This window comes from Nannospalax galili, unplaced genomic scaffold, assembly GCF_000622305.1.
Source record: "Nannospalax galili isolate Female #2095 unplaced genomic scaffold, S.galili_v1.0 scaffold1104, whole genome shotgun sequence".
Taxonomy (NCBI): domain Eukaryota; kingdom Metazoa; phylum Chordata; class Mammalia; order Rodentia; family Spalacidae; genus Nannospalax; species Nannospalax galili.
The window spans coordinates 304,252-325,262 of NW_008350769.1; the positions used below are offsets into that span (position 1 = coordinate 304,252).

At 42.7% G+C, this 21,011-nt stretch overlaps 1 protein-coding gene across 3 annotated transcripts in view; it reads left to right on the forward strand.

The window, feature by feature from the left end:
- Bcl2l13 (BCL2 like 13) overlaps window positions 1–20,757 on the forward strand; it is a 67,260-nt gene extending 46,503 nt beyond the window's left edge. For 2 of the 3 annotated variants that reach the window (XM_008847908.3, XM_017801893.2), the window contains 2 exons: window positions 308–451; window positions 18,371–20,757. In XM_008847908.3, coding sequence (XP_008846130.1) covers window positions 308–451; window positions 18,371–19,120 — 894 coding nt within the window. In that variant the 3' untranslated portion in view covers window positions 19,121–20,757. The remainder of the gene's footprint in view (window positions 1–307; window positions 452–18,370) is intronic. The other variant, XM_029570833.1, reaches the window with a different exon arrangement.
- The last annotated feature ends 254 nt before the right edge of the window (window positions 20,758–21,011 follow it).

A 21,011-nucleotide genomic window follows, 5' to 3' on the forward strand; every position in this document is an offset into this window, starting at 1 on the left:
GGAACTCACAGAGATCTGTCAGCCTCTACCTCCCAAGTGCTGGGACTGAAGGTGTGCGCCACCATGCCTGGCCTGTGTGTATACACGTTGTTTCACACAATTACTTTCACATAGCAACTTTTTCTACCACCCTCTTGTATGAAATGTGCATGCAGTAGTCTAAAAACATCCTAATAGGAGTTAATACTTTACAGAGTGAGAATGAAATAACCACAGCTATGTATCTGAGTTAAAATTTCCAATAGTTGAACATAAAATGCATCATAAGAGTTTCAGCTTTTTTTATGCTCTCCTCTTTGCATTGAAGATTTTGGTGCCTCTAATTTTGCTTCAACAAGTGCTTCTGGAATTGACAAGACGTGGTCAAGAGCCTTTGCGTGACCTGCTGCAGTTTGGAGTGAGGTATCTGGAGGACTGTGCTGCCAACTACATCATTGAGCAAGGCGGCTGGGTAGGAGCTACTGTTAAAAACTTTTTCTTTACGATGATGAAGCCTATTTTCAAAAGGTGTGAATATTTTTGTGTGCTGGGGATCAAACCCGTGGTCTTGTGCATGCCAGGCAAGTATTCACTACTGAGCTACATCCCTCAGCCAAGCCTTGTGTGTGTGTTTTTAACAGTGTAGATTTGTATTAGTATTGAATGATAGTCAATGAAAAGGCTGTTCATACAGTTTACTAAGAGTTTACTTACAATAAATTAATATGTGGCACTTTTAAATAGTTGTTAGCCATGAAATATTTCATGCTAACCAAAAAATGCAAAAACAGCTAAGAAATGAAAAATAGTAAAATGGGCACTGTGTCTGTTGCCTCAGTCTAGGAGGAGATCATAATCAATGCTTTTGGGGTTGGGGGAGGTGCTAGGATTGAACTCAGATCACGTGTGCTGGGCAGGTGTGTTTCCCTTAGCTAGCCCCTCAGCCTGCACAGCTGCACTTCTGAGTCTCCTGTTTCCCTCCTGGATTCTGGATTTTGATATGTTCCTATTTGTTACCTTACAAGGCTAACTCCTTTTCTGAACTTATAAAATTGTAGTTTACATACATATGTATCCTTAGCATGTTATTTTGCCTTTTGAATTTTATGTATATTGTCATAGTTTATATATTCTATATAACTTGTTTGTTTCACTCAGTACTTACTGTTTTTGAGGTTTTCTTAGGTCATTGTTCTCAGCCATTTTTCATTATCATTCCAATAAGGATACTTGTTAGTCATCTTCCTCCAACTATGAAAAAAATAGTTTTTGAAGCACAATTGGAGTTTATTAAGGCCAGCTATGGTGGCTCATGCCTTTTATCCTAGCACTGGGGAAGCAAAGACATGCAGATCTCTGTAAGTTCAAGGCCAGCCTGGTCTACATAGTGAGTTCTAAGCTAGCCATGGTTACACGTCTCAAAAAAAAAAAAAAAATGGCGCTAACTGTGCAAATATATGGACCGGAGTTTGACCCACAAAACAAGTGTAATGAAATAAGGCATTGTGATGCACACTTGTAATCCTGGCAGGGGAGGTGAGACTGGAAAGTCCCTGGGTTCTCACTAATTAGCTAGCCTATCAACTCAGAGAGCCCCAGGTTCCAGTGACAGATCCTGTTTCAAAACGAAAGGTGGGGGCTAGAGAAATGGCTCATTGGTTAAGATCACTGGCTGCTCTTGCAGAGGACCCGGGTTCAATTTCCAACACCCACATAGTGGCTCATAGGTGTCCATAACTCCAGTTCCAGGGATACCTACCTGGCCTCCACAGGCATTGTATGATGTGGGTGTATTTACATGCATCTAGGCAAAACACTCATAACACATAAAATAAAAATAAGTTTGAAAAATAGTGTTCCCCAAACTCTTTACCCAGTTTCTTCTAGCATACCTTACATAACTGTGAACCTTTTGTCAAAAGTAAAAGATTAATATTTGTATATTAACTCCATACTTTATATTGATAATACCCTTTTTTCCTCCTTTAGGATGGATCTAAGATGCCATATTATGCTTAAACATGTAATAGTTTTTTAACTTCTTTTTTTTTTTTTTTTGAGGGAGAGTCTCCCTCTTGTTCAAGCTAGCCTGGAACTTACTTTGTAAACCAGACTAGAGTAGTCTCTACTAGTCTATCTCACCGAGATCCTCTTTGTCCTCCCCTCCCGCCTCAGTGCTGGGATTAAAGGTATGTGCCACTATGCCAGGCTATGTACTAATTTTTTAAAAAAAATTAAAATTTATTTATTTTAAAATATTTTATTTTATGTGTATGAGTGTATTGCCTGCATGTATGTGAGTGCACCGTGTAGTGCAATGCCGCAGGGGTCAGAAGAGGGTGTCAGATTCCCCTGGAACTGGAGTTAAGGACGGTTCGTAGCCGCCATGTGGGTGCTAGGAATCGAACCCGTGTCCTCTGCAAGAGCAGTCAGTGCTCTTAACCACTGAGCCATCTCCCCAGCCTCTTATTTTTTAAAAAGATTTATTTTATGTTTTGCCTGCATGTATATATGTGCAGTGGATGTGTGGGTGTTGAATCCCCTGGAATTGGAGTTACAAATAGCTGTGAGCTGTCATGTAGGTGCTGGGAATCAAACCCGGATCCTCTGCAAGAGCATCCAGTGCTCTTATAACCACTGAGCCATCTCTCCAGCCCCAACATGTACTAATTTTTCATTAATCATAAGTATAAAATAATAGCTCATTATAGGTTTGCATCTCTGTGAGCAGTAAGAGCTTTAGCCTTTTTTCACATTCATCAACCCTTTGTGGTTCTTCTGTTTGCCCACCTCTACTGAGTTGTTTTCCTTTTCTTTGTTGGTTTTTTTTTTTTTTTTTTAAACAAGGTCTTATTCTGTAGCCCAGGCTGTTCTGAAATTCACTATGCAGCCTTAGGCTTTATAATTTTGGTTTTTGCATCTGACATACTCGACTTTCCTTTTGCTCAGCCAGATGAGTAATAACGTCCTAAAAGTTTTGTGTCAAAAGCTCAGGAAGAAACTCCTTTTAATACTGTCAGTTAGAAAAAGAGAACCTAAAACAGGGCGTGGTGGCACATGCCTCTGATCCCAGTAATGGTAGGCGGAGCTCTGTGAGTTTAAGGCTAGCCTGGACTACATAGCAGGTTTCAGGTCAACCAGGCCTACATAGTAAGACCCTACCCTTAAAAAGTAAATAACTTTTTAAGCAAACAAGGCCAGGTATGGTGGCACACGTCTTTAATCCCAGCACTCAGGAGGCAGAGGCAGACAGATCTCTGTGAGTTTGAGGCCAGCCTGGTCTACGAAGTGCGTTCCAGGCCAGCTTGGGGCTACTGGGAGACCCTGTCTCAAAAAGACAAAAAAACAAAACAAAACAAAACAAAACAAGGAAGCAATTCCAACATTTTCTAAATTTGTTAAGCAAATGATTCTGAGGAAGGATACAGAACAGTCCACTTGAGCTAGGTAGAGTGACACATGCCTATGCTAAGACAGTAGAATTGCTGGAAGGTCAAGGCCAACCTAAGTTACATGGTGAGTACCAGGCTAGCCAGGACTACATAGCAAAACTCTGCCCCCAATACCCCCAAAAGAAAAAAAGTACTATAAAACTCAAAAATAATACTCTACTTTGGGACATTTTAGAAACAAGTACCAGCACAACAAAGCCTATCTTCAGAAGCTGAGTGTGTGTCGGATGCAACCTGTAGAAGTCACCAGATATTTAAAGCTGAGGACCAGTGCTTTTCCAGCAGGGCACAAGTTGATGCTTTCCTGCACTTGTTCCCTCGCGCATATATATATATATATATATATATATATATATATAGAGAGAGAGAGAGAGAGAGAGAGAGAGAGAGAGAGAGAGAGAGAGAGAGAGACTCACCCGAATCTATGTTCTGTCATGTCCTCTCCTTTTAACTCAAACAACTTTCCTTCAAATGCAAGTGTGGCATGGGGAGGTGTCTTTGGAAGGCTTTCTGATAAACTGTAAGCAAACTCTGCTTTCCCCCAACTTGATGATTGGTGTGGCAATGTACCATGCTTGGTGACCTCCCCTTTTCCTAGGTCAAAGGGGAATCTGTCCTTATAGTCCAGACTGAAGTCTACCTTTGTGCTATCTAATGACCAGCCAGTGTAAAAGACAGACTTAGTCTCTAATCGTGTGTGTTCTGTTAATCCGTAGCCTCTTGCTGGATGACCCTTGAGCACATCTTTGTCTTGTTTGGTGCTGATGCCTGATCTCTCGGTGGGCAGTGATCTCAGCTGTTCACATTTGACTGCCATCATTTTGACAGTCATGTTGTGGAAGTGAGGCGAGCACTAGCCAGGCACTGTCCGGGCACCTGTGTGTCTGCCTGCAGGGGAGGGCTATGCAGTTGGAAGGCCTGTGCTCATGTAGGTCTGCTGTCCTTGTGCTCACAGCCTGCTTAGAAAGGGTTTGTTAGGATTTTCTCGACAGTTAGTGATACTGTAATGAGAACACTTTTCATAAAACATGCACATTATTGCAATAAGAACCTGTTTTAAGCAATGAGCCATCTTCCAGCACAGTGCCTTGGTTTTATAGGCAAACAAATAACAGATCTAACAATGTAAAATACAGAGAGTCATTCAAATTTAGAGATAAAATACATTTTAAATACATTTATGTCCAAAGGCTTACATGCGACAATTTTTTAAGTGGATAGGTAATTAGCATGACTGTCAGTATGGGCTGTATTACATTTAAATGCTTTTGTAAGTGCTTATTTTGACATTGTTCTTTTTTTTTTTTTTTCTGTTCTTTTTGAGATAGGGTCTCCCTGTAGCCCTAGCTGTCCTAGAACTCACTAAGTAGACCAGGCTGGCCTTGAACTCACAGAGAACCACATGCCTCTGCCTCTGGAGTGCTGAGATTGAAGGCATGTGCCACCATGCCCAACCTTGCACTGTTTGTTTATTTTTATTTTCTATCAATGAGTGGATTGCCTGCAGGTATGTAAGTGTACCTTTGTCATGCAATGCCCACAGAGGACAGAAGTGGGCTTCAGATCCCCAGAACTGGAATTACAGATGGTTGTTAGCTGCCATTTGGGTGCTGGGATTCGAGCCCAAGTCCTCTGCAGAGAAGCCAGTGCTCTTAACTGCTGAACCATCTCTCTAGCCCCCCACACTGGTTTTTTTTTTTTTTTTGAGTCAGGGTCTTGTAGCCTCAGCTGTCCTGGAACTCACTATGTAGACCAGGCTGGCCTCAAACTCACAGAGATCCGCCTGCTTCTGCCTCCTTAGTGCTGGGATTAAAGGCATGCACTACCACGCCTGGTCCCCACACTGTTCTTAAAATTAAGAACTTCGATCCAGTTGTGGCACATATTAGTAGGATATGCTAAAGAGGTTGAGGATGGAGGATGGAACATGGAGGACAGCATGGTGGTGCCTTTAATCCTAGCACCTAAGGCCAGTAGGATCAGGAATTCAAGGACAGCCTAAGCTACATAGGAAATTTTAGGCTGGTCTGAGTTACATGAGACCCTAACACAAAAAAAAAGAAAGAAAGAAAATGTAAAAATAAAACTAGGATTTTAATTTCTTCCCTCCCCTTTTATATAATATTTTTGTTCTTCAAGAATGTCATACAATGGATTCGAATGTATTTACCCTCCACCTCTCCCCCAACTTCTCCCCCAACACCCCAACTTCATGTCTTCTTTTGGGGGTGGTTCTTTTTGAGGTAGGATTTCCCTGTAGTCCCAGCTGGCCAGGAACTCAGTTTGTAGATGAGACTGGCCTCAAACTCACAGAAATCCACTTGCCTCTGCCTCCCAAGTGCTGGGATTAAAGACATTCACCACCACCCCAGGTCTCTCCTTTAATAAAACCTGAGGGGCAGATGTCATTGCCTCCTTTGATAGGTGAGGAAATCTGGGCTGTGTTGAAATAGGTCACTCAGCTCTCCATCTCTGACTTCAAAGCTCACTCTTTCTCTATTCTGCTGAGGAAACCTTCCAGCTGACTCAGCCCTAGCTTCTTCTCTGGAGGCCAGGGAGTGATAAATGATAAATAATCCTCACCCAGGTTTCCGAATCTCTTACCTTGGAGCCTTGGCGTCTGGGGCTTTCTAAAATTAAGCTGATGGCTTCCTTCCCTACCTTGAGCCAGCTTTAAATATAGGCCCTCCCATCCATCTTCCCTGTTCTCTGATTTCCTTTGTGCTTCATGGACCAGCAGTACTTTTCTTATTGCCCTCATGACTTCCTTTGGGAGTCTGATTTGTTATCATTTTGGACTCGCTGTCTTGTGAACTTGTTCATGTCCGCTGGCCAGGAACTCAGTTTGTAGATGAGACTGGCCTCAAACTCACAGAAATCCACTTGCCTCTGCCTCCCAAGTGCTGGGATTAAAGGCATGCACCTCCATATCCAGCCCTTCTTTTTTTTTTTTTTAATAGCCCACTGAGTCCAGTTTGTACTGCCTGTATGCTTCTGGGTATAGGCCTATCCACTGGATCCTAGTTGACCTACCAGGAGTCACACCCTTAAAACTGACTCTCCCTTCCCCAGAAACCAACTTACTCTCCATAGCTCTGCAGTTGGGAATGGGGGCTCATGATCCCTTTCCCCTTCCATGCAGGAGTGTTGACTGGCATAAAGGTACTGGTTTCTTACTAATTGATGCAGCAGTGTCCTCTGAAACAAGGTATCAGCATGAATCACCTTTATAAATACTTCATTGAGAGCTCTTAAACCATTCCAAGCTGGCCATGATGGCACAGGTATGCAGTCTCAGCACTTTGGAGGCAGAGCTAGGAGAATTGTGAGTTTCAGAACAGGTGGGAGCTTCATAGTAAGTTCCAGGGAAAGAGCGAGCGAGGGAGGGAAGGCAGGCAGGCAGGGCATACCATTTTTATAAATGGCAAGATTTCCTGTGTCTGAGTGTTTGTGTGGTTTTGTTTTTCCTCATCCTCAAGTCTGATTAAGTTTCCTTGATTTTTGTACTCAGCCTGCCGCTGAGTTAGGGCACACGTGAGCTCTGCCATGACCCTGAGTCATGCTGTTCCTCCCTCCGCTCTCTTCCTTTTTCATTTCTTTTCCTTTACAAGTAAGTCTGTCTCCTAAAAAGGGCAGTTCAAGGCTCTTGTGGTAAGACCCCTTTTTTCTCCATTGTCATATGCTGCGCTGAAAGGTTTAGTTTTGAATTATATAGAAGATTATTAGCTGTCATTTAATGCCTGTCTTAATTGTTAACTTTTTTGAATGAAATTAATCTTTAATCTCTTTCCCTAGACTTGGAGCTTCTTGTTATGTATTGAAAGAGTAGAAAACCTTGAAAAGGATTACTTATTTATTTTTAATCTAGGATAAAAACTTTCTTGGAATCTTTTAGGTGATGAATTTCTTAGAACAGTTTTCATACCGTGGAAAGTAACACATGGGAAGTAATCTAAAATTATATAGGCAGGTTGCAACTAAAATCAGCTTAGTGTAGTTAGTGTTATTGTGGGAAATCTGTTGTCTGTGCAGTATGGATGTTTATTTGTTGGGTTGATGTTTGTCCAGGACCTTGCCACATGCTAAGCAAGTATTTTTTACCTCTTCGCTGCAGTCCCAACCCAGTGCTGGATTCTGAAGTATGTTTTTGTGGTTCTGGCCATCATGTTGGGTGGAACATTAACTCTCCTGTGTTCTTATTTTAGGTTAGTAGTAATCGAAGAGGCATTTAGTTGCTAGTGTGTCCTTTTGAATATTTAGAAAAGTACTTACCTGTTTCTATTATGTAAGCTGAATACTTGAAAGACAGATATATGTAAGGTCTGAAAATGAATGATAAAGGTTTGTTGCATGGCTTAGGGGAAGTGTTTTCTTACGTGAATTTACCAAGGAGAGTGAGCTTTGGAATTCTGCCCACACATTCTCAGATGGAAAAATAAAATCCATAGGCACTCAGATCACTAGTCATGACACAGAAGATAAAATACGAAGTTAACCAAAATATGGTCAGTATTAGACATCGTGAAGCAGTTAGTACACATTTTTCTTTTTCTTTTTCTTATGTAGCACAAACAGGCCTTGAACTTGCTAGCTAAGGCTGGCCTTGAAGTCCTGATTCTCCTACCTCCATCTCCATTCAGGGCTTCTTGAATGCTAGGCAACCACTCTACCAACTGAGCTACATTCCCAGCCCAGATGGTTCTTTTAATGATTACTGACCCACTTTTTCTTAGTTCCTAACACCATAGTTTTAGTTTATTTTCCATGTTTTTAAATGTATTTCCTTTATCTCCATATCTGAAATTTCATTACACATATTTTTGTGTGTTTGCTTGAAGAACAATAATCTGTTTTCTCTACTTCGGGCCATAGACTTAAGAGGCACCGTGATACTAGGAAAAGCACCAGGATAGAAATTGGGCCTCAACCTGACTAGTAGCATGGCAGAGGGGCAAGCATGAGGCAGACAGGTGGGCCTGGATCCTTGCTTTATGACTTTGGAACAGTAACTCATTTTCTGCTGTTACTTTGGTTGTCTTGTCTGTAAAATGGAAATGAAGCTTATTTCTCCTGAGTTTTGAGGTTCTAGACAGCCATCTCTCCAGCCCCTATTTTTTTGAATTCTTAAAGTTACTTCTTCATGTTTTTTATATGTGAGGCCAAAAAGAGATGTTCTTGGGGCTGGAGAGATGGCTCAGCAGTTAAGAACACTGTTCTTGCAGAAGACCCAGGTTTGAATCCCAGCACCCACATGGCAGCTAACAGCTGTCCATAACTCCAGTTCCAGGTGATCCGAAGGCCTCTTCTGTCCTCCATAGGCATTGCATGATACAGGTGCACTTAACTTACATGCAGGCAATACACACACACATACACACATAAAAATAATAATAAATAGGGGCTGGAGAGATGGTTCAGCGGTTAAAGGCACTGACTGCTCTTGCAGAGGACCCAGGTGCAATTCCCAGCATCCATGTGGCGGCTACAAACCATCCTTAACTCCAGTTCCAGGGGAATCTGAAGCCCTCTTCTAATCTCTGAGGCATTGCATGACACGGGTACACTCACTTACATGCAGGCAATACACTCATACACATAAAATAAAAATAATAAAATATTTAAAAAATAATAAATATTTTAGAGAGAGAAAGAGAATAGAGAGAGAGGTTCCCATGCTATAAATATTATGTTAGAAAGTTTAGATTAATTGCTGGACATGGTAGTGCACACCTTTAATACCAGCACTTGGGAGGCAGAGGCAGGAGGATCTTTGTGAGTTCAAGGCCAGCCTGGTCTACATAGCGAGTTCCAGGCCAGCTGGGGCTACAGGGAAACCCTGTCTCAAAAAGACAAAAAAGAAAAAGAAAGTTTAGATCATTGGAATGGCCCTAACAGCCTGTAAATATTCTAAGATGCTAAAGTTTAGGGAACCCAGAACAGCAGCTGTCAGGATTTTTGCTGTGAATTAGTCCCCAGTAGTAAAAGTTTCAGTGGTGATCTGTTCTTCTTTAATATTTTTTTTAGGGGTTCATTGAGGCTGGCCTAGAACTCGCTGTAGCTCGGGCTTACCCCCATGGCAGTCCTCTAGTCTCATCTTCTTAACTGCAAAAATTACAGGTGTGAGCCACCATGCCTGGCTATTCTTTTGAAACTATTTCATAAGGGCCAGCGAGATGGCTCAGCAGGTAAAGATGCTTGCTGCTAAACCTGATGACCTAAATTTGATCCCCTGGACCACGTAGTAGAAGGAGAGAACCCCTTGACATGTGCACTATGTGCCTTCTACCATTAATTAAATTAAAATGTAAAAAAAAAAAATTAAAGAAAAAGAGCATGAATAATAAACATAAATAAGAGCATAAAATACTTGGTAAATTTGTACTAAAATGTCAGATGTCAGGGCTGGAGAGATGGCTCAGTGGTTTGTTCCAAGAACACTGGTTGTTCTTGCAGAAGAAACAGGTTTGAATCCTAGCACCCACATGGCAGCTAACAACTGTCCATAACTCCAGTCCTAGGGGATCCGACAGCCTCTTCTGACCTCCGTGGGCATTGCACAACATGGGTGCACTTACCTACATGCAGGCAACACATGCATACACATAAAATAAAAATAATAAAAATTTTAAAAATATTAAAAAAAAAAGTCAGATGTCTCCATATAAAAATAAGCTGTAAGGTAGGGAGATAACAACAGCAAGGATAAAGCCACTTAATGTATATTCCAAGCTGTAGGCATAGGTTGGCAGCAAGCATCTTTACCTGCTGAGCCATCTTGCTGGCCCCTGTGTAAGAGTTTTGATAGAATAACCAGACATGGTGGCTCACATTTGTAATGTCAGCACTTAAGGGGCTGAATAGGAGGACTTCCATGGGGACCAGCCTGAGCTATAGTGAATTCCAGGCCAGCCTCAAAAAGCTTGTTGCTATAATGTCTAACGAGATGAAAATGAATATGGAGTAAAGAATCTTCTTAAACCTTTTGTTAGCTTTGTTATAACTGGTTTTTGTTGTTGTGTGGGTGTTTGTTTTTTGTTTTTTTGGGGGGGGCATCTTTTTAAGACAGGGTCTCCCTGTAGCCCCAGCTAGCCTAGTACTCACTTTGTAGACCAGGCTGGACTTGAACTCACAGAGATCTACCTACCTCTGCCTCCTGAGTGCTGGGACTAAGGGTGTGCACCACCATACCTGGCTGAAATAACTGATTTTCAAAAAAAAAAAAAAAACTATATGTGTGAGTGTTCTGCCTGCATGTATGTAAGTGCATGCATGTGTGCAGAGCCTGTGGAGGCCAGAAGAGGGCATCAGATCCTCTGGAACTGGAGTTATAGATGGTTGTCAGCTACCATGTGGACCAGGTCCTCTGTAGAAGCAGCCAAGTGCTCTTTAACCCCTGAGTCAGTTCTCCAGCCCCTTTTACTTTTTTAAGTTAGCACACAAGAGTAATGTTTCACTGTGACATTTGCAAACATATATATCATTATATGTTAGACTTTGTTCTTTTCTCCAATACCCCTCCCCCTTCTTCTATTTTTGTTATTGCCGTTTCCTTTTTGGAGTTTTTGTTTGTTTTGAAATGAACTCACTTTGCTACCCAGGATGGAGTCAAACTCCTGGGCTTAGGTGCTTCCTCACTTTCACAAGTAGAAGGCCTAGCTAGCCTATTTAATATACTTGAAAACTCTAAACTATTAGAGAAAATAGTATCACCTTGGGCTATTAAACTGGTAGGGTTCTCCAATGTTATATTTCTGTTCATTTTCCTAACTCTTTCCTCTTCATTTAATAAAATACTTAGTTCAGGACTTCATACATGCTAAATTAAGTGCTCTGCCTCTGAGCTATACTGATGGCTGTTCAAACTAAGCGAATATCAAGAACACCATGGTATAGTACAGATTTTTAAAATTAGGTGTTATAGAATACAAAGGAAAATAGTATACAGTAAGCTAGAACTTCATTAGGAAGGTTTCTGTAAAGAATGAAGGACTATGTCAAAGCAGCAAGGGTTAGACATATCTAGCTTAGCGAGCTAGGAGGGTTGGTGACTCATTGTTGAGAACTCAGAGATCTTGGCTAGGACATAGGAGACCTTATTCACTGTGTGTGGAGTCTTCTCTGTTGAGCCATTCATGTATGAGAAATCTGAAACTGAGCTGATTGTGTCCTTGTTTAAGGTAGAGTCTTACTATGTAGCACAGGCTGACCCTCAGACTCCTAGTGCTGGGATTGCAGGTGCATGCACTACCACACCTGGCTCTGAACTGAGCTTTGGTTATGAGAAAGCAGTCCTGAAACCATTTAGTCCTGCTCAGACCTTCATGGAGTGTCTTGTTACCTTCACTGAGTATCTTTTTCTCAATTTGTTTATTTATTTGTTTGTTTATTATTTATTTATTTATTTTTAAAATTTTGATCTTTTTGAGACAGGGTCTCCCTGTAGCCCCAGCTGGCCTGGTACTCACTATGTAGACCAGGCTGGTCTAGAACTCACAGAGATCTGCCTACCTCTGCCTCCCGAGTGCTGGGATTAAAGATGTGTGCCACCACATCTAGCCTCAATTTAGAGTGTAAATTAGAAAACAGATATATTTCCTCTTCAGAGTCTTGTAGGTCTAGAACAGCCAGCTATGGCACCTGTTACATTACATAAAAAGAATGTTCCATCTGTGGGAATTGGTGGTTCTTAGGCAGCCGTCATGCAGAGTGACCATTATTTCAGTGGAAAAGACTCCAAAATCAAGAATTGAATCAATTTGTCTAAATTCTCATAGACGTTTGTTTTGAGACAGGGCGACAGGTAGCCGAGGGTGGCCCTCCTTGCTTTCACCTCCCACATGCTGGCATTATGGGTATGCCTAGCCACACCAGGCACCAAAGATTTTAGTAGTATTATGTTAATTATTTTGCATAATATGTACTTATAATGAATATGATAAATACTTGCAGAATCTTACATGCCTCACTGAGGAGTGGCACCAGATGCATGCTATTTACTTTATAATAGAGTGACATAAACCCTAGAAATTCAGAGGTGCTAAGAAAGATTCAGATGGGCAGAATGAAAGGGAATGTTGAAGGTGGATGGAACAGTGTGACTCGAGTGAGGAGATGGTTTCGTTCTGTCGTCAGCACCAGTACTGTGTGTGACCTTGAACAAGAAACAGGTACATTACTGTGCACAAGAACAGAGATGAAAGGGCTGAGCCTGACAGCTCCTGAGAAAATAGAAGTAGTTAGTGCTCAGAGCTTTTCAGCCAGAAATGGGGCACACTTTCTTATCACCCAAGTTTATACTGAGCATCACTCTTCGTGTTTTAGGAATTGCCTAGGTGATGACAAGATTAAAGCATATTTTCTCTCCTTGAAGTCTGTTCTATAGGTGGTCCCCAACTTGCAGCTGTTCAACTTGCACTTTTTAAATTTTATATGGGTATATGGGTACAAAAGTATGCCTGAGCTGCCCTTCTGCGCCCTTCCAAGGAGTCTTCCCGAAGTTACAGGAAATAGTCAACATTTTATAGGCTTGGTGTTAGATGATTTTGCCCACCTGTTGAACTATGTAAGCATTCTGAGCTCATCTGTAGTAGGCTAAGCTCAGGTGTTCAGGTTAGGTGTAGTAAATGTCTTTTCAGCTTATAATGAATGGGCTTGTCAGGATGGAACCGTCCTTGCAAGCTGAGGAGCACCTATAACTAGAGAGATAACTAGTATGTGAAAAAGCTAATGAGAAGTATATTATGAAATATATCAGTTTTGGGCCAGCAAAATGACTCTGTGGGTAAAGGCACTTGTCGCCAAGCCTAACGAGCCATGTTCAATCCCTAGAACCCACATGGTGATGGAGAGATCTGACTCCTGCAAGTTGTCCTGTGGCCCCCATACACATGCATGCCTGCCCCCCCATAAAAATTAAATGTAAAAAAAATTTAAGATAACATTATGATTTATGTGACCCAGACCCAGAACCATGTAGAAGTTCAAGAGAAATAAGAGGACTAGCTGGAAATGGTGGTGTACGCCTTTAATCCCGGCCCTCAGGAGGCAGAAGCAGGTTCAAAGCCAGGCTGGTCTACTTAGGGAACTCCAGGCGAGCCAGGCTACATAAGATGACCCTGTCTCAAAAAGGTGGGGGGCGGGAGGCACGTTGTGCACAGTGGTCCTGAAGGGACTCTATATAAGTCAGACCTCGGTGGACTCAGATCAGGAGTCTTTTTTTTTTGGGTCTTTTTGAGACAGGGTCTCCCTGTAGCCCCAGCTGTCCTGGAACTCACTTTGTAGACAAGGCTGGCCTTGGCCTGTCTCTGCCTCCCAAGTGCTGGATTAAAGGTGTGTGCCACCATACCCAGCTGATCAGGAGTCTTAAATGAGGATCCATGCATAGTTTCAGGGAGTCTGAAATTTCTCCTAATATGCTATACAGCTTTTATGTATAGAGATTTATTTTGTTTGATAGTGTCTTAATATGTAGTCCAGGCTAGTCTCAAACTCATGGTCCTCTTGCTTCAGCCTTTTGAATGTTGGGATTCCAGATATATGCTACCATACCCAGCTTCAATAGAAAGGGAGAAATCTGTGTGTGTGTTTGCAGATTGCTTTTTCCTTCTCTGTATGTTACGAATAATAGCATACATGATTATAGCAGCAGGACTCGGGAATATAGTTGACTGAGCGTGTTTGCCTGGTACACACAAGGCCCTGGGTTTCATCTCCAGCGGGGGGAGAAGAGAAGAGAAGAGTTGATCCTAGGAATAGAGAAGAAAGGTTTTACTTCCTCTAATACTACTGTGCCTTTAAGATTTTTATGTTTTGTTTCAGGGGAAAGCACAGAAGTGCTCAAGAAGGATAATGTATTCTAAATATTGTATGGCTTTGACTTTTAACTGGAAGAGTCAGATCATTAGATTTGAAATACTCTGTTTTAGAGTATTACTCTAAATATTCTATATAGAGAAATACTGTTTTTTATAAAACTGAACCAAGCTGTCATCCAGTGGCCAGATAGTACCTTAGAGTCAGGTTTTCTGCTCAGAGATCTTGATGGGCAATAAGGGGAGCCGTAATGGAGGCAGGGAATTGAATTTTCTTCTAAAGAGAACCAAGCTCTTAGACTCAACAATGAGGGCTGATACATTATTTATGAGCTAAGGCAATCTTCTATATCCAGACAGACACCAATATTTGACTTTCCATTTATCAGCATCTTTCTTCTGTTTGTTTGTTTTGTGGTGCTGGGGATGAAACCCAGGTCCTTGTGTGGGCTAGAAAAACTTTCTTTTCACTCAAAAGACAACTCATGCTCTCCTTGAACTCTTTTCAAAAATATATTTTATTTGTCTTTATTTGTATGAATTTTGCCTGGATGTATGTAAGTGTACCACATATGTGCAGTGCCCAGAGGCCAACAGTGTCAGATCCCCTGGACCTGGAGTTAAAAGTGCTCTTAACCACTGAGCCATCTCTCCAACCCTTATCCTTGAACTCTTTTTTTGTTTCTTTTTTTGGTCTTTTTTGAGACAAGGTCTCCCTGTAGCTCCAGCTGTCCTGGAACTCACTATATAGACCAGACTGGCCTTGAACTCACATCCCGAATGCTGGGATTAAAGGCGTGTGCCACCACGCCTCACTCTATCCTTGAACTCTTAATCCTCTTGCCTCAGCCTCTCAACTGTGGTGATGGGCAAATGCCACCACATGTGGCAAAATGGTGCTTTTCATCTCCACATTGGATCACAGATCATCTCCACACTGGATCACTGGATCACTGGATCAGAACTGTGAATCAGTTCTGATGAAGATCAGTGAGTAAGGGCCAGCAAGATGACTCAGCCTGATGACCTGATTTTGATCCCCAGAATGAGAGAACCAGCTCTACCTAGTTGTCCTCTAACCTCTAACCATGGAGTCATAGTACATGCATGCACACAGGTGTGTGCACACCATAAATGAATGAATGAATGAATAAATAAATAAATAAAGTAAAAAAATTTAAGAAAAATAGTGATTACTTTCATTAGAGTAATAGCCAAAAATGTTGAGAAATTTTAAATCTATTAAGATACATTTAGGTGGGGCATGATAGTACATATCTATGATCCCAACACTCAGGAGGCTGAAGCAGGAGGATCACTAGTTCAAGTGAACAACACATAGTGAACAACACATAGTGTGTTCTAGGTCAGCTCAGACTTCCTGGTGAATCCCTGTCTTAGAGAAAATAAAGAAGCTAGGTGTGGTGGGGCACACCTTTAATCCCAGCTCTTGGGAGGCAGAGGCAGGTGGATCTCTGAATTCAAGGCCTGCCTAGTCTACATAACTTGAGTTCCCTTCCAGCTGGGGCTACAGGGGACCCTTTCTCAAAAAGACCAAAAAAATAAAAATAAAAAAGAAGCTGGGTGTGGTGGCACATCTCTGTGAGTACAAAGCCAGCCTGGTCTACATAGTGAGCCAGGCCAGCTAGGGCTACAGGGAAACCCTGCCTCAAAAAGACCAAAAATAAATAAATAAATAAAAAAGAGCTGGGTGTGGTGCCACAAACCTGTATTTCCAGCATTCAGAAGGTAGAGGTAGAAGGATCAGGAGCTCAAAGTCATTCTTAGGACCTAGTGGGGCTAAGTGGATGCTTGCTGCCAAGCTTGATGACTAAGTTTGATCCCTGGAACCCACATAGTGGAAGGAAAGAGCCAACTCCTTCAAGTTGTCCTCTGACTTAGACACACACACACACACACACACACACACACACACACGTGCGCGCGCTCCATGGAATGGGTGTGCCCCCTCACCCCCAAAAAATAAATGTAAGAAAATAATTTAAACCCAGTTTGGTGGCACATGCTTTTAATCTCAGCACTTAGGAGGCAGAGTCAGGCAGATCTCTGTGAGTTCAAGGACAGCCTGGTCTATGTAGCAAGTTCTAGACCAGCCAGGGTTACATGGTGAGGCCCTGTCTAAATAAATAAATAAATAATAAACAAACCTTTTTAGGCCTGGAAAGATGGCTTAGTGGTTAAGAGCACTGGCTGTTCTTCCAAAGGACTTGAGTTCAGTTCCCAGCACCCACAAGGTGGTTAACACGTGTCCATAACTCCAGTTCCAGGGGATCTGATGCCTTCTTCTGGCCTCTGAGGGCACCAGACACTTACACACATGCAGGCAAAATACTCATACACATAAAAATAAATAAAATATCAAAAATACTAAGTAATGAAGTATTTAAAAATAACTAAATTAAAAAAAATTAAAAGCATTCTCAGCTACCTAGTGAGTTCAAGGCCAGCTTGGGCTATATGAGACTTACCTCAAAAGAAACAAAAACAAAAAAAGCAAACAAAAAAGGAATATACTAGGAATAAATTGAGATATATGTTGTTCTCAGTGGGAAAAGAGAATGATAAAAGGAAGAAGTAAGCGGATGGGAGAGAAGGAGGCAGGTGGCTGCTTGCTCTCACAGCTTCCTTAGCTCTGCCACTGGCATAGTCTGTGTGCTGCATTTGGTTGTGAAGGGCTTTTCGTTGGCATTCGTTATTGATGAAGGTCCTGGAAGTGTTGAATGTTTTTCCATTCCCATCATGCTGAAACATAATGAGAGTTTGAAAGATTCCAAGAGTATCTGTGAAAGCCTCTTTTAGGCAAGAGGGATTTGATGACTGGGAAGAGGGATTTGATGACTGCATTAATGGCAAAAATCTTCTTGAAGATAAATAATAAAATCATTGGTCTGAGGTGTGTGCTGCTCTGGTTGAGTGTGTATTTTGCATGGGTTCCTACTCCTCTTGGTTAAAGTTTTCTATTTTGGGGAGCTGGAGAGATGGCTCAGCGACCTGGGTTTGATTCCCAGCACCCACATGGTGGCTATGAACCATCCTTAACTCCAGTTCCAGGGGAATCTGAAGCCCTCTTCTGACCTCTGCATTGCATGACACGGGTGCACTCACATACATGCAGGCAATACACTCATACACATAAATTAAAAATAATACATGAAATTTTTTTTTAATTTATATTTTTAAGCTGGGCGTGGTGGCGCACGCCTTTAATCCCAGCACTTGGGAGGCGGATCTCTGTGAGTTCAAGGCCAGCCTGGTCTACATGGTGAGTTCCAGGACAGCTGGGGCTACAGGGAGACCCTGTCTCAAAAAGACCAAAAAAAAATTTTTTTTTTCTATTTTTAGCACTGCAAAAAATTATTGCAGAGCAGGTTTTCACCTGTTCACCCCTGTTTTCTTTAGGATCAATCTAATTATGAGTATAACTGTTTAATACCAGCAGTCTTGTTTAAGAAGAAAAGTGAAAATCCTTACAATTAACATAAATACTGGTGAGGTTGCACAACATTGTGAGTGGAGAGATGGCGCAGCAGTTAAGGGCACTTGCTATCCTTGCAGAGGACCTGGGTTTCGTTCCTAGCACCCATATGGTGACTATAACTTCTGTTCCAGGGGATTCAGTGCTCTTCTGGTCTCTGTGGGCATTGCATGCACATGGTGCACTTACATACATGCAGGCAAAACAGTCACGCATTTCAGTCAGTCAGTCAATCAAAAAAAAATTTAAGCAAAAAAATTCAAGACCAGCCTGGTAAGTGGTAGCTACAAGTACTTGTTTCAAAAAAATAAAGCTCAGCATGATGACACTCGCCTTTAATCCCAGCACTTGGGAGGCAGATGCAGATAGATTTCTATGAGTTGAAGCCTGGCCTGGTCTACATAGTGAGTTCCAGACCAGCCACAGCTACACAGTGAGACCCTGTCTCAGAACAACAACCACAAATAAGTAAATAAAAGAAACTCTGTATTGGTCTTCAAATAAATATATTCCATTCAGAAACTGCTTGGTCTAGACAGTGTATTTCTGAAACTTGAAGCTAGGCAAAAATACTTTTTCTTAGGTTGACATGTAAAATATTAACAGCTTTGTATTGGCTCCCTCTTTTGTAGGGCACTGTCTTCAGTCTTGAGTCTGAGGAGGAAGAATACCCTGGCATCATTGCAGAAGATAGCAATGACATTTACATCCTGCCCAGTGACAACTCTGGGCAAGTCAGTCCCCCAGAGTCTCCAACTGTGACAACTTCTTGGCAGTCTGAGAGCTTGCCTGTGTCACTATCTGCCAGCCAGAGTTGGCACACAGAAAGCCTCCCAGTATCCCTTGGGCCTGAGTCCTGGCAGCAGATTGCCATGGACCCTGAAGAAGTCAAAAGCTTAGACAGCAACGGAGCTGGAGAGAAGAGTGAGAACAACTCTTCCAACTCTGACATCGTGCATGTGGAAAAGGAGGAGATTCCAGAGGAGGTGGCCAGAGAGCCACAAGAGGTGTTCCCAGGAGCCGCCACGCCCTCACTTCCGCACATCACTGCCACTTCTTTGTTGGAGACCAGGGAACCCACTGCAGAAATGATGGCTGCTGGGGAAGCCAGCCCGGCTCCATCTCTGTTTGTGGAGCTTTCTGAGGAGGAGCTGGAAGCAGCAGTGGGGCCTGCTGCCATGGTGGGGGGTGTGGGCGAGGCCACACAGCCGAGCGAGGCCTCGGGCAGGAAGGAGAGCCGTATTGGGGAGGCCAGCCCTGTCGCAGCAGCAAAGGCTGCCCTGCCTGCCGAGGGCAAGGCCGTACTGCTGTTTGGAGGGGCGGCTGCTGTGGCCATCCTGGCAGTGGCAGTTGGAGTTGCCCTGGCTCTAAGAAAGAAGTAACGGCTTTTCCCAGAAGAGAAAGGAGACAGAATGGATCTAAGGCTTTAGTTGTATTAGCTGGAATTTAAACTGCCAGCAGCTGACTGGACATTTATGGGACACTAGGAGAATTGGGGCTTTTTTGCTCAGCATGGCAATGGCTTGATTCACAAATAAGGCTTGAGATAGAGTTCACATTGGCCTAATTGGCATTCTAAGGGCCTTGGCTAGATTCAGAATGGTAAGAGTGAGTCCCCATCTAGAACAGGTTTGTCAACTTTGGCACTGTGGACATCGCAGTAACTCTTTGTAGGAGGCTGCCCTGTGCATTGTGTAGTGGTCAGTGACATGCCTGGCTTCTACCCACTAAATGCCAGTTGTACCCCACTCCCAACGAGGGCAGCCAAAAAATGTCTCCAAAATTGCCAAATGTCCCGTGGGCCAAGTCATCCCCTGTTGAGGGCCACTGCTTTAAAGGATAGGGTTTGATTAGGAGCACCTGGGGGACTCTGCAGCTGGGGACCGGCAGCATTCATCCTGTTGGAGTTTTCTTTCCAGGTGAACTTGCTGCTCCCTGCAGCTGCTTTTTTCTGGCTCCTGTCCTGTAGTGTGAGGTGCTCTCCCGCATCCCACGATTTCTCAGGTATTGCACTGCAGCATGTCTCCGGTGTCCTCTAGCCCCGTGGAAGAGGACTCGGCCTGTGCCTCTGCCACACCCAATAAGCCCCTGAAGCTTCCCACAGCTCCATCTTGCAAAGATGCTGCCTTTAGGAAACTTCTAAAATAAATACCCAGGCCAGGTGTAATGGTGCCCACCTGTAATCCCAGCATGTGGGAAGTGGAGACTAGTGGATTGCCAGCCTGGTCTACATACTGAGTTATAGGCTAGCCAGAGCTAGATGGGGAGACCTTGTCCCAAAAAGACAAACATAAAAGTTAAATATGTTGAAGCTGTGTAAGAGACACAATTTGCCAACCTTATTGGCTATAGACGTTGGTCTTAGAGTAGGAGGGTGGCTACATGACCAATCGAGGTCTCTTCAAGTTCTTACTATCAGCAGCCACTTGCTTATGGTGACTTGATTCTGGTGGCACACTCACCATCTTTGCCCTGGGTGAGTGTATTTTTTCCAGTACTTGGCTTTGGAATGGTCGTCAGCTTCTCTGTGGGTCTCTTGCCACATGCTAAGAAATGTCATCCTTTGGCTTATAGAACCAGTTGGATTGTAACCCTTATCAAATGCAATATAATTGAAATGAATGATAAACATCATTTAATTTTAGATATCACTGAAATAAGAAATGGGGGACAGAAACTTGAATTTCAGGACCAAGCTGCTGCTGAGGTTCTTGTCTGGACTTCAGAGTTAAGAGACCTCTTGGCCTGAATACTTGGCAGCCCAAACACCAGGGTAACATCAGGAGACTGAACCCAATATGTAGCTAGTGGGACTCAGCAGAATCTCCTTTCATCTGGCTGAGCCCATCCCCCAAGGAAGTGTGGGGTGTGTCCTCTCAGGCCCGAGGGCCACAGTGCCACCCTGCAAAGCACATAGCTTGATAAGAGGTCATCTCAGATTTATCTCAGTCATATAAAATTACTTCTTAGATTCTGAAATTTATAATAAAAGTACTTTTAACTACTCTGATCACCAAGAGCCAATGTTTTAAATGTGCTTGATTTTTGAAATTTATTTTTCAAAACAAAATCTCCCTAAAGCAGGACTTCAGAGCTGGTCAAAAAGAGATCTGAGCATGTGTTTGGGTGTCCTGTTGTATCCTACTGTGATTTTGTGTTTTGAGCTTGTGTCCTATGTGGGGAGCGATGTTCGTAAGGACTCTAGTGTAGCTGGAGGCCAGGGGAGATGGTTAGGGAAGGTTTCCTCCTGAGTTCTCACAGGTACATGGGGTT